The 20,648-nt window shown below is 37.2% G+C and overlaps 1 protein-coding gene across 3 annotated transcripts in view; it reads right to left on the bottom strand.

Annotated features, from left to right (window-relative positions):
• Positions 1–20,648, bottom strand: part of ASXL3 (ASXL transcriptional regulator 3) — a 122,365-nt gene that overhangs the window by 29,063 nt on the left and 72,654 nt on the right. For 2 of the 3 annotated variants that reach the window (XM_063168183.1, XM_063168174.1), the window contains 4 exons: positions 20,080–20,457; positions 12,607–12,724; positions 11,568–11,687; positions 6,883–7,046 (listed from right to left, as the gene is read on the bottom strand). In XM_063168183.1, the coding sequence (XP_063024253.1) occupies positions 6,883–7,046; positions 11,568–11,687; positions 12,607–12,724; positions 20,080–20,181 (504 nt within the window). In that variant the 5' untranslated portion in view covers positions 20,182–20,457. The remainder of the gene's footprint in view (positions 1–6,882; positions 7,047–11,567; positions 11,688–12,606; positions 12,725–20,079; positions 20,458–20,648) is intronic. The other variant, XM_063168192.1, reaches the window with a different exon arrangement.

The raw sequence follows: 20,648 nt of genomic DNA, 5'->3' as shown, positions 1-20,648 counted from the left end.
CTGTGAATCTTGTATTTTTTAGTTTTCAAGGGGCGCAGCATCATTGCTGTGTCCTACTAGATGTTCCAACTGAGTTTAGCCTTGCTACAGACAAAAGCAAATGCAATAGTTCTGCTAACACCTCTGCAAAACGTGTTCTTAAAAGGTGAGACATGTTTTAAGTGTGATAAGAGCTTGTAACTAGGCTTTAAAAATCAAAAAAGAACTTCCACAACATGGATGTGGCAGGGTGGAAAACACTGATTCACACTTCTGAAATACAGTGACCAAGCCTGTAGAAATATGAAACCATGACACCTAATCAAAAATGTAAAGCTTCCTATTCACATATGTAGACATTCTGATACTGAGGAGGACCTCTGGGGATTACTGCAAACAAGCAAACAAGAATTCCATTACCACATCAATCAGAGCAGCCAGATTGCAATGCAATTGCAGTGAGCCTTTCTGGACTGCCTAGGGAAGCTGAAAGAGTAGCTCTTTTGTAGCTAAAGACAACTGGGATTTTGATGTAAAATCTTTCAGTTTTCAACTCACATAAAGTGAAACTGATGTTTGTTGTTAATACACGACTGTGAAATACACACATACACCATCCATACAGGTGTGTTAGGTAAAATGAGTATTAACTTGCTGCATAAGGACAGAGGGTCAGCTGGGAGTAGTAATCTGTCTGAAAACCCTTGGCTAGCTCAGCTCAGGAATCAGACCCAGATTTTTATGGAAAAGGCAGCTTAAATCTTTGGAATTTATTCATCTATCTAGATGGTAGATGAATATCTATCATCTAGATAGATGAATAAATTCCAAAGTTTTATTAGGGTAGTTTTAACAAGTATCTATCTAAGATACCTGCATTAGAAGTACCTTAATAAAGCTGTACAAATAAGGCACATTACAACAACACCATGCTGTCCACATTATCCAGTAAAAGCAAAGAAAAAATGTCAGCTAAAGGGAAAAATGTGTCATAAAATGACCTTCAATTACTGCACACACAGGGGTGCCAATTTAACAGCTTTTTAAATCTGCTTAGGTGCAGATGACATATGTTACATTTAACCTTCAATTGCAAATGTTCTCTGAACTAAATGCTTTTGTCATTACCCTAAAACTATTTCAGTGTAAAACTCAAACATTTACAGGAACATAACAATAAATATTGGAAAGCTACTGATTGATAGAGAATGGAAAAGTAAAAAGCTAAAAGATTGCAGTATAAGCAAAAAAGGCAGCAAAGTAACATAAGGTAACCGTTTAACTAACACTGCACAATAATTCCATGGAGAGAAACCTAAAATAAAGCTGGAAACAAATAATACATGCAGCACTAATTTCTGCAGTTGGTCTTTTTATAAATGAAATTCTGCAAAATACCAATGGCACATATAATCCTCAAGCACTGATGAAGTTAATAAAACAAGCAGGTAGATGGTTACATTGCTACAAAAAGCAAATTGTGAAAATCAAGCTTCACTCACTCTCTTCTAAAATACTAAAATACTAATATACAGTGAGGTATCTACTAAGTACTAAGCATTCAGAATGTCAGATACCAGACTTCTCTTCTTGCCTTTTACAAGTGAAGTAATATTTTGTATTATTCATTACCCACCCTCCACCACAGAATTCCAACTGATGTGCTTGGGAGTGGGAGTAATTTGTGCACATCAGTCCAATGGTTACCTTTTGCTATCATTGCTCAAATTGCAGGAACAAATATTAAGCTGATTCATACTGCATGAAAACAAAGGTTTGAATTGGAATTCTGCAGATAACCTTCCCCAAAATTACTTCTTAATATTTTCAAAGGAACAGAGTAAATCACTAGCTGACATCACCCCATGCCTTTTCTCAGTGCAGGGGGAGAAGGAATCTTTACAAGGTGACAGCTTCAAACTGCACCAACCTAAAATGAACAGGCCAAGACAGAAACACAGAACCTGCACTGACCTTAAAATAAAAGGATGATGTGATGTGATTACATATCAATACTAGCACTCACCCAAGAGGCAATAATTATTTTGGGATTAGCTGATTTAGAAATTAAAAGAAAGAGAATAAGGTGGGTTTTGATCCATTTTAGAATCCTTTGATTTGTACATCATGTTTTTCTTTTCAGTGGACTGACCTGCTACAAACCTGAAATATTCACACGACCTTCTGCAATACTACACACCTCAAGTTATTCCTTAAGAATACTGAAGTTTTAAATTTAGGTAACTAACTTGACTATCTATAAACTGTAGATAAAAGGTAGATAATTGGTAAATTTCTTTCATTAAACAAGTAAAGCTGAGACAAGATGTAATTATTACTGTGATTCCCTCTACTGTTTTAAATGCTCTTCCAGAAGAGATTTGGTCTGATAAAATGGCAGGGCTACTTAACACACATCTGAGGAGGATTTGAAGTATTTTTGTAGGAAGAAGTTCACATCCTATGTGAAAGGGCAGGGTAGGTGCAAATCACAAGAGACTCAATGAGCCCAGTATTGCCAGAAGAGAAAATGCAAGACAGAGTTAAATTCTCAAAGATCAGAAGGGTGTTAAGCAGTCATGGAGTCTGGAAAGACACACTTTTTTTTTCAGAGCACTCAGGAGAGAACGTTTTGTTTAGCACTCTAAGGATTAGTAAAATCACTTCAGCTTTCTGCTGCTCTTCAGATAAAGTTACATTTCTTTTTGGAAGCTAACTAGGTGGGTGTGTTTCCCTTCCTTTTGCCCATTCCCCCGTGTTAAGAGCAGGAATTTGACTTCCCAGGAGCACCAACATGGAAAGTTGGTGTAGACACAACATTGCCAACTGCCATTCATTTTCAGCAGCCTGTTGTACAGACCTGTTACCCATCCTTGCACAGTATACATTGTTTAATTAATATTTGAAGACTCACTGATGCCATACAGCAATCTAGATATACAGAAAAATTTCCTGCTTTGAAGGTGAGTATTTGCTGAGAGGCAGTCAAGAAGGCTTCTGTTACATGTAATGATCAGCTTGATGTATCCATGTCAGAAGTAGGTATTTGATGAAAAATCCATTGTTCCTTAGCTGTAGACTGTTCTAATTAGAGCTGTAAAGCAAAATACCTTGCTGGAATTTGTGATAACTTAAATATCTTGTGCAGAGATTTTTCCTTCCATAAAGTTTCTATACCTGCATGTTTTCTATATTTCCAGCTCAGTCATGTGGGTCTCCCAGGGAATCACCCAACAGGTTTCTGTATCAGCTGAGCTTCAAGGATTTTGAGTCTTTGAATCCATACAGATTAATGAGGAGCTGAAAATCTGGATGTTCAAATTTCAGTCATGAGGTTCCTGGTATGCAGTGACGCAAGATTTTGGAGCGGTCTGCTGAACAGACAAGTCTGGGACATGGCTGCTTCTCAGGTATGACCTGTGGTGACGAGGACACAAGGGAATGGCCTGAAGTTGTGTCAGGGGAGGTTTAGGTTGGGTATTAGCGAAAGGTGCTTCACCCAGAGGGTGTTTGGGGACTGGAACAGGCTCCCCAGGGAAGTGGTCACAGCACCAAGCCTGACAGAGCTCAAGAAGCATTTGGACAATGCACATGGTATGATTCTTGGGGCTGTCCTGTGCAGGGTGAGAAGTTTGACTGGATGATCCTCAAGGGTCCCTTCCAACTCAGGACATTCTTTGTTTCTATGATTTGAACAATGTCTACATACTTATTCCCTCTGAATCCAAATCAAAACAAAAAAAATCCTTGATAAAATGCATCTACCATAACTGCCAACTTGCTCCAACTTCTTTTACAGGCATTTTTAATACAGAAAATTACACAAAGGCCTCATTGCTACTGAAATAGAATTTAAACTAATATGCCATCTGAAATCAATTTAAATTGTAATTATAACTCATGATACAATTTATCTTTTCCCAAGGGGAAAAAATAGCAATGACCCTATTCTTCCACTTCGTAAAAAATCTAGCTGGAGTAGGGACAGCATGAACATCAGAAGAATAGTTCTTGACTTCTTCCATTCTGGGACATCTTTCCTAAGGCCTTCTGTTCCATGGGGTCCAATAGCTGTCTGATATCAATCACAACACTTGAAAATGAAAAATGATCAGAAAACACATCCCAACAAGCTCCTAACTTATCCCTGAACTTTTCTTGAACACATTAGACTAACCAAGGTTGAGAAAGAAGTCATTTATTTATAATAAACACTTGCACACAAAAACCCAGAAAACCTCAACTCCCTTAACTAATGGTTTCTAAAAATGCTTATTCCAAGTGACACATGCATGACAAGTTTTGGCTGAGTACGATTTAAGGAGGAGGAGTTATACCACCCAGAAAAATGGTGTTTATGACAGAAATGACAAAGAATCATTCATCACGGGGTTTTTCTATGTGAAGCAGTAATAAAGCCTAAATGAAACTGCACTTCATTAGTAATTTATTTCACAGATCACTATATATACACAAATAGCATAACTCTATTACATTTTTATAGTGCCATTTATTACAGTACTTCACATACTCTATCCACATGGCAAGACAGAAATGCAGCTTTCTCTGGGGAAGACAACAGCAGCCAACTGCAGAGCAGCACACAGGGAGGAAACAATTCTGAGCCAGAAAAGCAAAATAAGAATTTTCAGATTAATCAAAGAAAGGCCAATATAAAACAATAAAACTGAACCCCAAGAGATGTGCAGCTAACTTGAAGAATAGTATAGCTTGCCTGATGCCCTATTTGATTTAGAAAGTAGAAATAAAAGAGGAAAACTGAATACTCTTGCCTTGTTCAGTCAGAGTGACCAACAGCACAGACTCCCACCAGAACTCCCTGGCTAAAATTCTCTATCCTTTTATTTGATCCTTGAGCATTACACTGGTGTTTTCCACTTGCCACAGGAAGGAAAAGAACATCAGTTCAATTGCTTTCACCAGTCTGTATCTGGGATGCCATACTTGAGGCATAGCTGAGGACATATTCTCAGACATCAAGAAAAGAGATGCATTCCTTCCTCTGCCAAGATTTCTGCAAAGGGAGGGTTCAGGGCTATTCCACTCTCCACCTGAACATTATTTTCCAACTTTCACACTTAGAGGCCAAACATTTCCATTAAACTTCCAGAGATGACAGGTGACTCCTGCCTTCCAAATGCAGGTGAAAACCTGGGATGCTACACAAACCCACAGAATGCTGTGAGAAGATGACAGAGAGAAGGACACCTGCAAATGTCTCATCACAACATTTGCTTGTGAAGTAACAGTGTCCAATTATGCAGTGTTGGGCCTCTGAAATAACATATTTTATGCATTATGTGAATGGTTTTTGAAATAAAAGTGAAAAAAATGCAATGCTTTTAACTAGTGAAGCATGTTTAAATTCAAAAATATTCTCTTGATTTTCTTGCCAAAAAACTCTGCTGTAAGAACGCTGATAAGAAGGTAAGCGGCTTGTCAGTTGTAGATACTCCATTTTAAAAAAGAAATTTTAAAGTATAAAACTTCTAAATAAAGACCCCATACTTGAAATGTAATTTATGAACATTGGGTCTTTGATGGCTGGAGAGAAAACATGATTTTACCTAGTATATTTTTTTTAATCTTTTCTGATGAAATAACTAGAAAGAGAACAAAAAATCAAAACTATCAGAAAAATATTTGCTGGACACTAAGTTAAAATCTGTTTGACAGCAGGGAAAAAACTTTTCTTAAGACTTGTCAATACTGACTTTGACTGCGTTGTGGGAGCTTGAGAATAAATACATTTATATTGTTTCTCCTATGGATCTTGTTCTGATGTTCTTTCTAACATTCTGTTATTAAATACTTGTGGTCCACAACATACAGTATCTAATTTGATAAGAGGCCGAGTAAATGTACATCAATACAATTTTTTTTCTCTTTTATGTCACATTGCACCAGTTCTCCCTGCTTTAGTGATAGACTAACTGCTAACAGTTTAAGCAATAAAATCTGCAATACTGAAATTAAATACTGATTTAAGATGCAGGTTTTAATTATTCATTTAAGTAATCTGCATTCTCTAGTTACTATATTAAAAGAGGGATACTGACCATCTGCAAAAAATTTAATGCCCTATTTGTGTAAGTTAATGAGTCTGAATTAAGTGCATGAGTATTCCCCATTGAAACTGGTAAGACTGAATCCCTAAGTGAGGCAAGTGAGTAAATGAAATCTCTCATCTATTTTAACTGCTAGACATGCTAGACTCTTTTTTTTCCTCTCCCTAAGAAACCCTGCAATCTGACCAATAAATGCAGGAAGGACCAGACATTGTAGGAAAGATCACAAAACTGAAATTTTATTTCCAGCCTGTTCCTCTCCAAGTCATTCTCTCAACAATCTGAGCACACAGCCATAAGTTCTGGGGAAGATATTCCTTATAAAAGGTGTGAATAAGTGGATTCAGTGCACTGGAGCTGAGAGAGCTTTTGTAGGCTTGTGCAAAAGATGAAGAGCAGGAGAACAAATATTGACTAATTGACTAATGTTGACCTGGACATTGCTGGCAGAGCACCAAGAAAGATCACAGGTGAAAAGAGACTCAAAATAAAGGAAGTCTTGAGAATGAGAAGTTTATCTTCAACACCATAGGTAGAAAAGCTAATTAAGTGATTTGGCAAGTTTGAAAGATTTGCTGCCCAGTTTCCATTCAGACAAATCAGGGACCTGCAGAGTTTTCAGGAAGCAAAGAAGCAGGAGCTGGTTTTCACAGACAAACTTTACAGTCATTCTACATCTAACACTTTTACCTAAGGAAGTATGGAGATTTTCTAATTCTTTCCTGGAACGATTCCTAGTCAGTCAAATCAGCCTATACAAACATGCTGTAAAAAAGTCTCATTAAAAATAGAAATATTTTATGATGCTACTTACCTGCCTGTCTACTTCTGGAAGCAAAAGCAGGAGGTACTGTTGAAAATGCTGAGGTAAAGAAGCAAAGGTGTGTTTATTTATTAAAGCCCTCAGGTTAGTGTTCACTAGAATAGATCCCGGTGTTTCTATGTCAATATCCTCAGCTTTGGTCCATTTCAAATGTCCTGGAGTAAATAAACAGAAATAACTTTAAACATAAATAAAGGAAGAGAGTAGGAATAAGTCTTCTTTTTAAGTTTTTCGCTTTTACTGTATAATACAATAAGCTCTAGAGAAATGGTACTCTGAGAAGGGTAACACAGCCTTTTCTAGGTGTCTTAACAGCTTTTATATTTGTATAATTATAAAAAAAAATATATTTGTCTCTTGAAGATAAAGTATTTTTATTTTATAATAAAGAGACAAAATGCATTTGTCTCTTAATCTCTTATGTTTCAGAAAACATCACAACTGACATATTCTTACTTCCAGCTTGAGACCAACTCAACCACTGCAGAAAATAATCCTGTCATGTCATCAACAATAATTATACCAGCACCTATTTCCAAGCAAAAGGCTGCTTGATGAGGCTGATGTGAATCAATAATTATGGACAGCTTCTCTTTTGCCATCAGCAGCGCCCTATGGCCTATAGAACTTGTCCCGTTGCACCGGCTAAAACATGTGTGAATAGAGAGTGATCAAAGAGATGAGAATATTTAATATGTTAATGTTTGAAAACATTAACAACAAAAATCAAAAGAATTTTTCAGAATTTTTCTAAGAGCTAAGATCTAAAATGATCAAAACACAGAAGGCAGCAGCAGGAATTGTGAGATCAGTGAACAAGGTATGAGAGGAACGATACAAACACAGGAGTAAGGTAAAGACAAAGCAGAGGGAAAGGGAAACAAACATATAGTTCCTGCACAGCACTACAGAATAATGTCTTCTTACTTTACACAGTGGACAGAAAGGCTATCATCTTAAACTCTTGCACAGTAAGAAATATATCTGTTAAGATGCTGGGAAAAGAAAGCTTTCAGCCACCAAGAACAAGGAGATACTGAATTAAATCCATAGGGAGGTACTACAGCCTCCATCAAAATGCTTTAAGAATATGTTAGACAAATACCTGTCACTAATAACAGATGCATATCTGATTTTGACCTTTGATGAACAAATTTGATGACCACTGGAGATCCTGTCTGGTCTTATTTTGTTAGTATTTCTAGGATAATATTTAGAAAAAACTTTTTAAAGTTTCCTAAAGAGCTATGTGCTTCAAGGTGCTTATATACTGCTGCAATCCTTTTTTTTCCTCTAAGTCTTAACATATCAAAGTTCAGGTGGCTGGAAAAAGCTTCTCAAAAGCTTCTAAACCCTCCCAGGAAGCTTCTTCAGGTTTCAGTTTGTTGTACTTTCAAATATTTCAAAAATGGTGTAAGAGGGGTCTGAACTATATAAAAAACTCCATCAGAATACCTAAAAAAGTGATTAAAAGATTATTCCACTGCTATGATGAATGATGGCATTTGGCATTTACATAGGACCTCTCAGCAACAATTAAAACTGACATGTTAAGAAGATTAAATATGCTTTAAAAATGAAAAAATTTGGGCATACTGGTTATTAGGAATGTCTCAAATGCTACAAGCAACAAGTAGTAACTTAACAGTAATCACAATAGATGGAATGCAACTATGCTTTGGATTTCTTAGAGGACCTATGGTGGGTGGTCTCTTCCCTGAAAGTCTGTAACTCCAAAATATATATATGCCATATGCAAGAAAATGAAGACTTGTAAATTCTGAAAGCTCCACTTCAGTCACAGCCTCCTGTAAACATTCTTGTAATTTTATTTTATTTTTCAGCAGCTGAATATAACTGAATGAGACAAGAACTACTTTGCACTCAGCACAGAATAACCTTTTCCAACATATATTTCTAGCATACTCTATTTCAGTACAGCTAAGACTCCATTACCAACAAATGAATGCCCTGTTACACAGGACAATTGCATGGAAGAAGTGCCCATTTTCATGAATGCATCACAATAAACTATCCTCACCATCTGTTCCACCCACTAAATATAAATGTAAAAAGAACACAGTCCCTGAGCATAACACAAGTTGTATGATGTACTGAATTTTAATGCCTGTATGTATATTCTTTGTTTTAATCAATACAAAATACATATCCTCATCTTGTAAGTGACTTCAAATTAGAGTAACATTTTCCCCAGCTAGAGCTTCATATCCTTTGGGAAGGCATACACACAGAGATAATTCAAACTGAAATAAGATACATGACTGCAAAATCAGTAACATCCTTCAGTGGCAGATACTCTCATGGCATTAAAAGCCCAAGACAAAGAGTCAAATCTACATTTTCTGATTTATTTGGCCTTCAAATCTACATTTTCTGATTTATTTGGCCTTCTATCACTTACAAAGTACTATGGGGGTTTTATCAGCTTCTGGAAGAAATGTGCATATTGCTTCTGTGTGTGTAGCAAACTGTGGGTGCCCACCACAGTTCTACTTTAAAAAAAACTCTCAAAATCTGTTCAGAAAAACAACAAATTCTGTCTCCTGCACCCTTCCTATGGCTAATTTAGGTTCTGTATAGCAGGTCCCAAGTTTGTAATAAGATTTAGTGAAGTATTTGGAAGCAGCATGGAAGTGTGACACTACTGCATCACTAATCATAGCTGAGAAGAGTTTATGACAAAACATGTGCCAGGGCTTTTTATGTTGTTTTCCACACAGAAAGACATTTTGAACCCTTATACAGTTCAAGGGTATCACTGTCCAAATCAGAAATAGAAGCTGTAAGACAAGAGAGAAACTCAGGCTTGCAGACTTGAAAATAAGAGTTTACTCCTCAACACAGAGAATTAACCATAAGGAGATGGGAGCACCATAAATCTACATCAAGATATGAAAATGAAAACAGAAAAAGGACAGAAATTACACTGTTGGCAAAATCTGTTAACTAAAATGGAAAAAAAAGTAATCTTATTAAATCAGAGCTCAGAAAGTCTACTAAACACAACATGTCGTGAATGTTGGGCACATCAGCAGAGTTTCAGACAACCAAACAATATCTGGACCTGAACTGTGCACTACACAGGACCCTGGACCTGTTCTCAAAGCTGCTCTACAACTGCACTTCTAGCATCCCAAGAAATGCTGTGTCATGAGAGAAACATTTCAACAGGTACAAGAACAGAAACCCTTAAATCTTACACAAAGTTCCCTGCACTTCATGTGTGGTGTCACAAAAGGCCAATAGGTTTAATTACCAAAATCCACCAAAAACCCTTAATTAATTCATTTGATATCATGAGCCAACAGTTGATGTCATAACTGAAGATAGAGAGGAATATATACTTGAAATTACGCATCTCAGTCTTAAATGTAGAGAAAAATGACAGGAAATCATCTAACATTGAATACCAGTTTACATAGCAAAAGCTGTAATACTGTAATATTGTCTATTTTGAATAATGATGTTGGATCAACATAGAGAACTAGCTATCCACATGGGACTGACTGATAATCTGCAGAAAGATCATGTATGAAACCAAAGTACACTTTCATGGGAGGCTGTGATACAATAAGGCTTATAGCTTACACTGCCAGGAACTGGCAATAGCACATTGAACAACTCTCCTATGGCATTTAGGAAGCAAAGTGCCTTGGAGCTATTTTACAGGATCATTATATATAAAAATAGGACTAGGCTGGATGATTAATAAAGAAGAACAATCTTATCCCCACAAAGACAGACATAAAATGACTTCTAGGATTTAGCACTACAAAAAGTTTGTTTGTTATCTCTTCCAACATGGCCACATTGCAAAATACTTCTCTAAATGATTCAGCATTCTGCTGAATGCAGAAAGTACTTTCTAAAGATAAAGAAACAGTTACGTCATTCTTTGACTTCACTTAAGCAGAGACAAGAGTCTTAGTGAACACTACATTTTGTGCTCCCTAGGGAACTTTTCCAATTAAATTTCATGCAGGGCAGGAAAATCTGCCTATGACATGGAGATTTAGAATTTATTCTTAGTATCTCTTCAGAGAAAATTCTTTGTTAATTACAGAACGTGATCCACGAACCTCACCAAAAAACCCACAGAAAATAAAATCAGAAACTGTATCTACCACCTCAAGAGATGTAGCTTCAAAATAGTTACAGATCCAGCTGAAGAAGTAAATCAACCAAAGAAGAACCAACCAAAACCTTTATGTCAAATCTCTATATGACATGCAATAACGCAAATGAAGAAAAGAGAATGTTAACTTCTAATTGGGCAAGGATGTAAGCAAATGTGCTACTTTCTCTGGGAACAACTGCACATTAGGGAAGCAAATTCACCATGAAGAAAGAATATCTGTTACACACCGCCCCCATCCCCCAAAAAATCATTACATAACAATCAGAATCTAATTGCTAAATCACCTCTCTGCCTGCAATTGCTTAGGTCTGTCAAACTTTAAAAAGCAATCACTGAGGACGAAAAAAAACTGACCATGGATTTTCCAGGTAGACAGAAAGATGTCTTCTTGAGAAAGGATCAGCTGCTGAGTTTGATAAAGGGACAGGTAAACAGAAAAATAAAACTTTCCAAGAGAACACCGAGTTTAGAAAACTATCAGTATTACAAGTAAGATATTTATTTTACTCCTACTCACCTAAACCAGATTTTTTTAATCTCTTTAAGTGCTGGCTTGTTTGCTTTCCAGTTGGAGACTTTTGCCCATGTTTCATCTCTTTATCAGAACCATCTGCTTCGCCATTTTTAGATTCCGATCCTTTGGAAAAAGTAAAATCCCTCAAATATGATGCTTTTGCACTTTTACTAACAATCCCCTCAGCACCCCCTACACCATAAACAAAACAAAAATAGGATTTTTTAAAAATTGACATTTTCTTGCTGAAAGGCAATATACTTTTCTGGTCACAATACAATTCCTCCTCATCAGAGGAATTGGATGTAAAAGCTCAATAAATCAATTAAGTGCTGAAAACTAAAGTTTACTGAACACTGCAGTCAATAAAGATGTTCAGCGATCTAATAAAAATAACATAGTTCTATAATGCCCAGGAGATATTTTAAAAATATTTTAACCTTAAGTTATGGGGCAGTAAAGCAACCTAAGGCTGAAAAAAAGATAATTGCTTTTTGAAGAAACATTTAAAAAAAAGATATGTTTGGAAACACAATTGTCAATTTGTGTTAAACATAGACACAGAAATCTCTTAAAATGAAGTAACTTAATCACCAGAGCTAAAGGTCAAGGTTATGCTGCACTGATAAGCATGGTATAAGAAGAAAAGCTAACAAAAGGATTTGAGTATTGCAATGCAGAACTGAGACACAAATTCACATTCACGGAGAAGCTTGCCTTCCCCCCCCTCCTCTTTTTATGGCACTGAATACCAGCATGTGGTCCTCTATTAGAGCTCCAGAGCCAAACAAAATGTTACTTTGCATTCCTTTAAAGCTGCTGCTATTACCAATTGTCATTTTACTGTGTGCCTTCAGCTCTTTATTAAAGAAAAATCTCCAGCCTTGAGACACGAGTCTTGATAAAGAAATAAAGACGTTAAACAAAGCCACCCAGTGGAAACAGTATTTCAGCAATTCCAAATTCTGTATGCTACACATCTGATTCAGAGGAAGGCTCTGTGACCAGAGCTGATCTTGCAAACGGTCCTTTAGCTATTTACCTGAAGGTGAATCCGACTGCTCATCGGACACCTTTAATGGTGTCAAAACAACACGAGGAACAGTCTTGTTTACCATCATTGAGACTCCATTTCTTCTTTTCTGCTGTTGTCTCAAAGCCTACAAAAACGATAACAAAACATATAACTGTAGCAAAGAATAATGCTTATAAGTGAATTACACATGACATTTCTCTACCATTAAACTGAATCCCTTAAAATAAGCATAATTTACACAGCTACTGACTTGCCAGACTTCACACTCGTCCTCTTTATGTCATTTTCTTTTAAAATACAAAATCAGGCTTTTTCTCCTTTTTTTATAGAGAAAGAAGATGCACCTTAGATCATTTTCCAATCCATTTTGACAACAAAGAAGCACGTAACTGTTTGCTCTACCTTAACAGCACAACATGATAACTCATGAAATGTGAAACTAAGACTTCCAAAAAAAAAAGTAAACCCAAAATGTTTCAAAACCAGAATAAAAATATATATGTCTGCACATCTCTCGCAGGTGCATCCTCTCCAGTATACTGCTCAGTCAATCAAGTTAACACAGAGTGTCATCAGTATGTACAGCATGTAAGGACTACAGTATTGATGCACTCACTCAGCCGTGAGTAGTGCTGCACAAAATCACTGAACATGGCAGGAATCATTTATTTTCGTGAAGGGAATCAGTCCTAATCTTGGAAACCTTGCAGCATTTGGCTTCTGTCTGTTTGACTTTGGGCATTAACCTTCAGAACACGAACATGATGGTGTTCTGGCAAATCTGGGGGAAAATGATACACGAATAAATCTCTACAAATGGTAGTGCTTTGTGTTTCATAAATGTATCAAATACAGGGCTGATAATGTAATATAAAATATCTACAGATTAGAAATAGCAAATATCCATCAGACTGCTTTATATGGAAAATTATATATCATTCAAAAGGTCTTAAAACATAAAAATATGAATACCTGCCAATTAATACATCTGCAAGCATTAAAATTCTGGAATTAATCAGAATGGGCTGGGCTTAATACAGACTTCTCCTAGCCTCCTGTCTATTTTTCTCCATTCTTACTGTGCACTCTATTTTTACAACTGTGATTTGTGTTATGAACTTGAGAGATTTATTAAAGTAATACCATATCAACAAGGTACATATTTGATATGAATTATCCCAAAGGTTTATGAGCATAAATGACTTATGCCCTATAAGGTTTAAGTCTGTAACTTTAATGGATTGTAATACCTTTCCAAATTGTTCACATAGCTAAATAATAGGGAAAAAAAACCTCTGAGAAGAAAGAAATCGATATTGGTCTATTCCTCTAAATAACACTCTACACAACATAAAATACACCAGGCCACAGAGAAGCTATTTCATGGATTAACCCATTTTATTGTACTTCTGAAAGGACGCGTAAGCACTGTGCAATAAAAATCAAATTAGAACACTTGAAATCAAACAAAGAGAGGAAGCTGGTCAGATCTACACTGAACCAAAGAAGCAGCAGAAAGCCATAAAGAACAGCTGTTACTTCAAACATTTTTGAGACAGAAATTTCATACTGGTATCAAGCAAGCACAGTCTGACTTGTGGATGGAAAATTCTAAAGTGTTAACATTTCTTCAAAATTCCTCAAAATGACCCTGCAAATCAAAGTGGCAAATCATGTGATCCTTAATTAACAGTAATACCATGGAGACAGTGGGAAAAAGTTCATTAAAAATTAACTGAAAAGACTGGCAATGTCTGCACCACCAATATACCAGTATAACACAACATCATATCATGGTGCCCCACTGCCTGATTTGCCTCATGTCATCCTCATTTCCTCCACCCAAGGCAAATGGTTAGAGCCCAAACAATGCTCCTTGTTGTCCTCCTGCCTCCTCCTGACTTTCCAAGACAATTTCCACCCTCACCAAGGTTTCACAACCTTGCAGCCAGCATCCATGGAAACACCATTTTAATGATTTATACAGCCACTGTGGCAAAGGCAGATTCTCTGTCAAGCCCCACAGTTGATTTTCAATGCTTAGACTGAACTCCCATGAAGGAGAGAAAGGAACCAGCAGTGTATCCACCACCAGTGACAGGCACACAGTGTTCATACACTTCAGCTGACACACGTGCTGCTGGAGCGAGGGCAGCGGTACCCAATATTTGACAGGGGCACCACTTACCTTCTTTTCTGTTACTGGCAGGGCCCCCTGTGGTCCTTAAGAACATATTTATGCAACTGATCTGGCATTTACAAGAAGCACAGGCCAACTCATGCCCATGGAGCACTAATGCAAGACACTCCCTGGACAATCAGATGAGGAAATACAGCTGGGAGCAGCCGAAGCTACCAGAACTATTTACTTCAAGGCATAGCGCACTTCTCTAGCTACAGCCTAAGCACCTCTATATACAAGGGTCAAGCAAAAACCTTAAAGACACCATTTCCCTTTGAAAACATTTGTTTTTCAGGGTTTCTCTTTCCCTAACATGCATTGATTCACTGCCAGGCCCTTCCCCAGCTCCTCCAGTTTCACAGCGCAAGGAATTGATCACCAAAAAGGGCCCAAGTGAAGTCTGAAAATCAAGCTGACAGTAAAGCTACACACACCTGAAGGACAGTCTGTAGAACAAAAAAAATCCAGAAAACAAAAAACAAACAAACAAACAAAAAAAATCAAAACCAAACCAACCAAACAAACAAACAAACCAAAAAAACCAAAAAAAAACCCCAAAACACACAACCCCAAAACCCAATCCCTCACAATATGGATGTTAAATCTAAGCAAAACTTTTAACAGAAAGTTAATGAATTACCAGTGAATTACCCTGAGTACAGAGAATAGAAACATAACCTTTCCCATGCCTCTCTGTCTTTTCATTTGTGAAATGAAAGATGTAAGATGGGGGAAGAGGGTACAAAGATAACAAGTAAATAATCTAACATATATTTGCAGGGTAAAGAGATGGCTGAGATTCTGCACAGACATCTTTGTTGTGATACACCCAGCTAATCACAACAATTTTGTGGTAATTTCTTCCCTGAATTTGAAGCTGCAGGATCTGACATTTTTGGGCAGACAAGTCTTTGCAAGACAACCGCGCAGCAGGAGAAACTGCTGACTGACACCCAGTTACAAGGGAAGCCAAACCCCAGAAAGAGTTAAGTACAAAAGAAGGACAACCCCTGTAGTCTCCACTGAGGACAAATATATAACTTCTCTATACCTAGCCTGAGGGACATTCATTTTAGAATACAAGACTACTGTAGGATAAGACAAGAATCTTGTAACCCAAGATTAATTCTACTTAGCTGGGAAGTCAATGAGATTACTCCAAGTGAAACATGCACCAAATGCCTGCTATACTGAGCTTTTAGTGCGCCAAGCTAATTTAGTGCTTTCCTAGTCACCACGGCCAAATAAATCAAATTTATAACTAGCACTGAAGAAAATGAGAAATGTTGTAACTTATTCCACGGAAAAAATGGTTCCAGATATCCCTGTAGATACAGAAACAGTAACTAACACATACTACATTGTCATCTTTCACAGACACAGCCTTTTCCATCTCATCCATATTTAGAGATATATAACCTCCTAGCTGGACTTCCTACAGAACTGCAAGAAACAGATGATGATTTTATCAAATGATAAGGTGTCATTTTCACTATGGTAAATTAGAAAAAAACACATGTAGTGCATATGATAGCTCAAATAAAGAATATTTTTCTTTAATGAGATGCTACGTTTACATTTCAAATGCATTCAATCACTTCATGCTAAATGCTTGAGTTAAAAAAGCTGCACGTTTTAAATACCTAGAACTTATCACTGTCGTAGTATTCTGTAAGACATTACTACCATCCTATTTGTATAACAAATACATTTTAAAAAATGAAAGGAAATGAAAGTTCATGTAATATACAAGTTAAAACATTACAAGCTCTCTTAAAATTACCACCAAAACATAATACTTACATCCAGCCTTTCACAAGCAGATTTGCAAAGGACATCTGTGAATCTCTTGCACATAATGAGTATGGAGAATTCCCAGTATTCCCATTCATAAAAATGAACCTGTGACCATCTGTTGAATAACACTGCCATGGTCATTATACAGTGCTTGGCATAATTATTTGGTTTAATGAAGTCATTTTTATTGCCAAAATCTTTAAGTAAACTATCAATCCATTTTCATCCAAAGAATTCAAAATAAAATAAAAAAGATGAAAATTAAGAAAACATAAACACTGAAGATAGATGACAAAAGAAAAACACCATGAAATTAACAGTGAACTTCTAGTTCCAAGTGGGTTTTTTAAATAAAGAGGTGACAAGAGCAAGACTCCTTCTGCTTTTCAGAGAGTTTCTATGCCTACTGGAGTATAGCAGTATTTTGGAGGTTTCATGAATGCCATTATATGCTCTTAAGAATAGTAATTTCATGTTTAGTTGATCTTAACACAGGAAGGACTTCACCCATGTGACACAATGTTTGACTGTCTTCAGTAAAAACTCAAAGTCATCTTTCAAGTAGGAATGAAAGGAAACAACATAAACTAAAACGTAACTGGAGATGGGAGCAAAATACTCCCCCAAAAGAGCACCAGAAGCAAAATGTCATCCTCTGTGCTCTGATTTTACTGCTGCTCGGCAATTTTTTTTGTTATTTTTCTTTCCCACATCTTTTAAACTCAGAATGAAAAAATGGAGCACAAAGATAAACCATTAATGCAGAAAACCACTTTCATTTGAGCTTAAATGCGTGACACACTGAGAATGTTAAAAATTAAGTCATTATCAACAAAGACATGTAACACTTGGTTGCATTAAGCAACATCGTCCCAGATTTCTACTTGCTCCATAAATGTCAAGTCTACATTCTGAAACTCATGTAATGAAACATACCCTTTGAAATTTCACACATTATGGATCAGAAATGCAAAGCTATGGAATGCCTCCATTCTGCCATGTGAAAACAGCGGCTATGATACACTGAGCAAAGTCTCTTGCACAAAATAAGTAACAACTCCACATCATGGTTATGGATCCCAAGTTGACAAAGATGAAACAGACTTATGGTTTATCACTGATTCACTTAACACCAGCACAAAATTCAGTCTTTGTCTTCTCTGTCACCCCCATTTTGTTTAGTAAAATTAAGAGCCTTTAATTCCCACATCTCAGTTAAATTAAAATTTCTCAGTGGCAACCTGTTTCACAGACAGACAGAGCAGTTAAACTAAAACAGTAAGCACCACAAATCATGAAGAGTAAACCCATTATTATTTCCTAGATGCCACTAATTCTTATATTAAACATACACAAAGCACTCAGTTATAAGCATGCCACCATAAGATTAAAACACAATATAGATGTCCTATAGAAACAACTACCAAGCACAAAATGCCATTTCCAAAGCAAATTAATTTACTTCCAACCATACTAGTACACTAAACGTGTTGGTGTGATGCCAAGAGTACACATTTGGTCATCTACAGATGAAAAGTAGTGTCAGAATCAACAGGATGGAAGTTTGGAAACCTGGGGTTTATTTTGAAACAATTGCTAACACCTTCTCAAATAAGCATATATCCTTGTCCCATGCCATCCTCCTACCTTGTGATAGTTACATCTGTATTTGGAATAAAAAAATGTATTTGCTTGTTAGGTTTCAGAAGGGCTCAGGGGCTTTCAGTAGGGCTTTCTGTAGGACTACAGTACACATTACCACTGAACATTTATCTGTGTGCTAACCAACACTGAACTGAAGTGCTTGGACCTTTGTGGGGCAGAACAAGGAGATTTATCTGTTCACATGTGTGTCTGTACACCTGCAAGCTAGCACTACTTTCTGCAGGATTACAATAATGCAGTCAGAGCTACAGTTGCTGCAGATCACGACAGACTGCAGAGTAAATGCTTTTGGTGCTTTCCCAACCACAGAAAAAAAGGACAAAAAACACATGTGATCTGTTCAATGTCTGTTTTGACTTGCATGTGAATGGGAATGATGATAGCATATGCATCAACACAGGGAAAGCTTTTTAACAAAGAGAAGAATTGGGCTTTTTTTTAATGTTTTGTGTAGTATTAAATTAACAACATCCATCAGCTGAAAAGTGTTTTATGGGGAAATGGGTTCTTTGGCACAACAAAGCACATGTAGGTAAGGAAACAGTTTGTAGAAAGCAGTTTAAAAACAAATTAAAACACAGATAGCAGTGTCAATACAAAATCTTAAAACAGTAATCAACACTTTCCATGATGTGTTGATTTTCAAGCACCCTCTGCACAGGGGCCAAAGCACACAGCAGGGGCTTAATGGCTAGACTCTGCAGATCAAAAATCTTCTCATATTACCACTCAGAGAATTTACATTGCACCAATGTAAGCAGTTAATGTCTTTCTGCCTGACACCCTGTTTCAGCCTGGGTACTCTTGCTTGCCCACACATCCTGAGCACACAGACTTCTGGGGACCTGCCCAACAGCTCCTGGAACACCATTTGCAGAAACTGCTTGTCAACATTTTGTAGGAGGTTTTCTAGAGCTCTGAAGAGTTGTGAGCTGTTCCAAATCCTGCCTTTCCCTGAAAAGACCAACACTTTCTAGGATGCACTTCAAAAACAAGGCATGATTCATTGACACCTGGTTTTAATTTCATGTTACAAACTATTCAAATCAAAAGCTGTTCCTTTCACACGGCCCAAAAGAAGGTACTTAGATATTCACTGTCACTACAAGGAAAAATCACATAACTCCAATGGAAAAGCTTAACTGGGACTCCAGTCTCTAGTGATTTTATTTTCAATAACACAACAGCAATGACCAATCCATCTGAAATAGTTCCCCAGGCTACTTAAGGGACAGGCTACTTACAGAAACACATGACAGATAAATGCAATGCTTAGAACTAGGCTGCTATCTTCAGCTTGACTACCTGAGACTTGGAAAAAGCCACTGCATCTACAGAACAGAAGAGAACACTTTCAACCTATATTTGGGAAGAAGATTTCACTATGTTGCAGTGGCAGGTTTAAACAAAGGCAATGCTCATGCCAGGACATATTTTGAATGAGGGATACTGTCCGACACTGAGGTAGAGGGGAAACTACGCTTCAACACTTATAATTGCTTTAAAATTCTTTAGTTATTTCTCAGACTAAGAAGTTCTCTAAAATACATTTAGTAAAACAGAAAATGTGCAGGAGCACAGTAAAAAGCTGTGCCAACAACCCCAGAGGAGAAACAAGCAGAACTCTCCAGCAACTGGGAGGGTTATAACAAAAGCACTAAAAAGCAGGGATTGTGTGGATTCCTGTCCCCTTCTTTCCATCACAGGGAAGGGCTGAGGACCCTGGGGATGACCCAGAAGAAAGTCTCACAAACATTGTCTTGGGTCTTACCAAAGCACTGTGTTGAGCAGCTGGTGCGTGCTGCCCATGCATAGGGACCTTTAGAGGGACATACCGTGCAGCCAGCCTTCGGGCAATGCATGTACTCCCTGAACAGCTTCTGCTGGAACTCTTGCTCTCCCAGCTTCTTTTCCCCCTTATGCAGTCTCCCTGCCATAGCTTCTCTGTCCTCTTCCCTAGACTTGTCTTGGCAATCAGAAAATCAGTTTAGTTTATCATCTTCGAACTTCCATTTTCCGGAATGCATTTTGTAAACTCCAGTGTCCCTTCCCATGTCTCTCTAGAAGTCAAAAAGCAACATGTTTTCCTTCTTTTCCATTTGTTGTCAGGAAAATTTGTCAAGAATCATCACTTATGTTGCCAGACATCTGATCAAATGCTTCAGCTAGGGAGCCAGAATTCTCCGACTGTGGCATTGGTACATTTGTTGCATCTGAAATGAAACATAAGAAAGTGGTTAAGAGAAACACTGAGCAAGTACAGCAAACTCTCTGTAACGAGGAATTCAGTATAAAAAATACCTCTCAGTTCACAGTGGATTTTCAGAGCCTTTCAGGAAGACATCCTGCATTTAAATTCTAAGTGATTAGGACAAAATCATAATGATCTCTTCTGTCACCTTTG

This window comes from Melospiza melodia, chromosome 1, assembly GCF_035770615.1.
Source record: "Melospiza melodia melodia isolate bMelMel2 chromosome 1, bMelMel2.pri, whole genome shotgun sequence".
In the NCBI taxonomy this organism is placed as follows: Eukaryota; Metazoa; Chordata; class Aves; order Passeriformes; family Passerellidae; genus Melospiza; species Melospiza melodia.
This window is presented reverse-complemented; position numbering and strand designations above follow the sequence as displayed.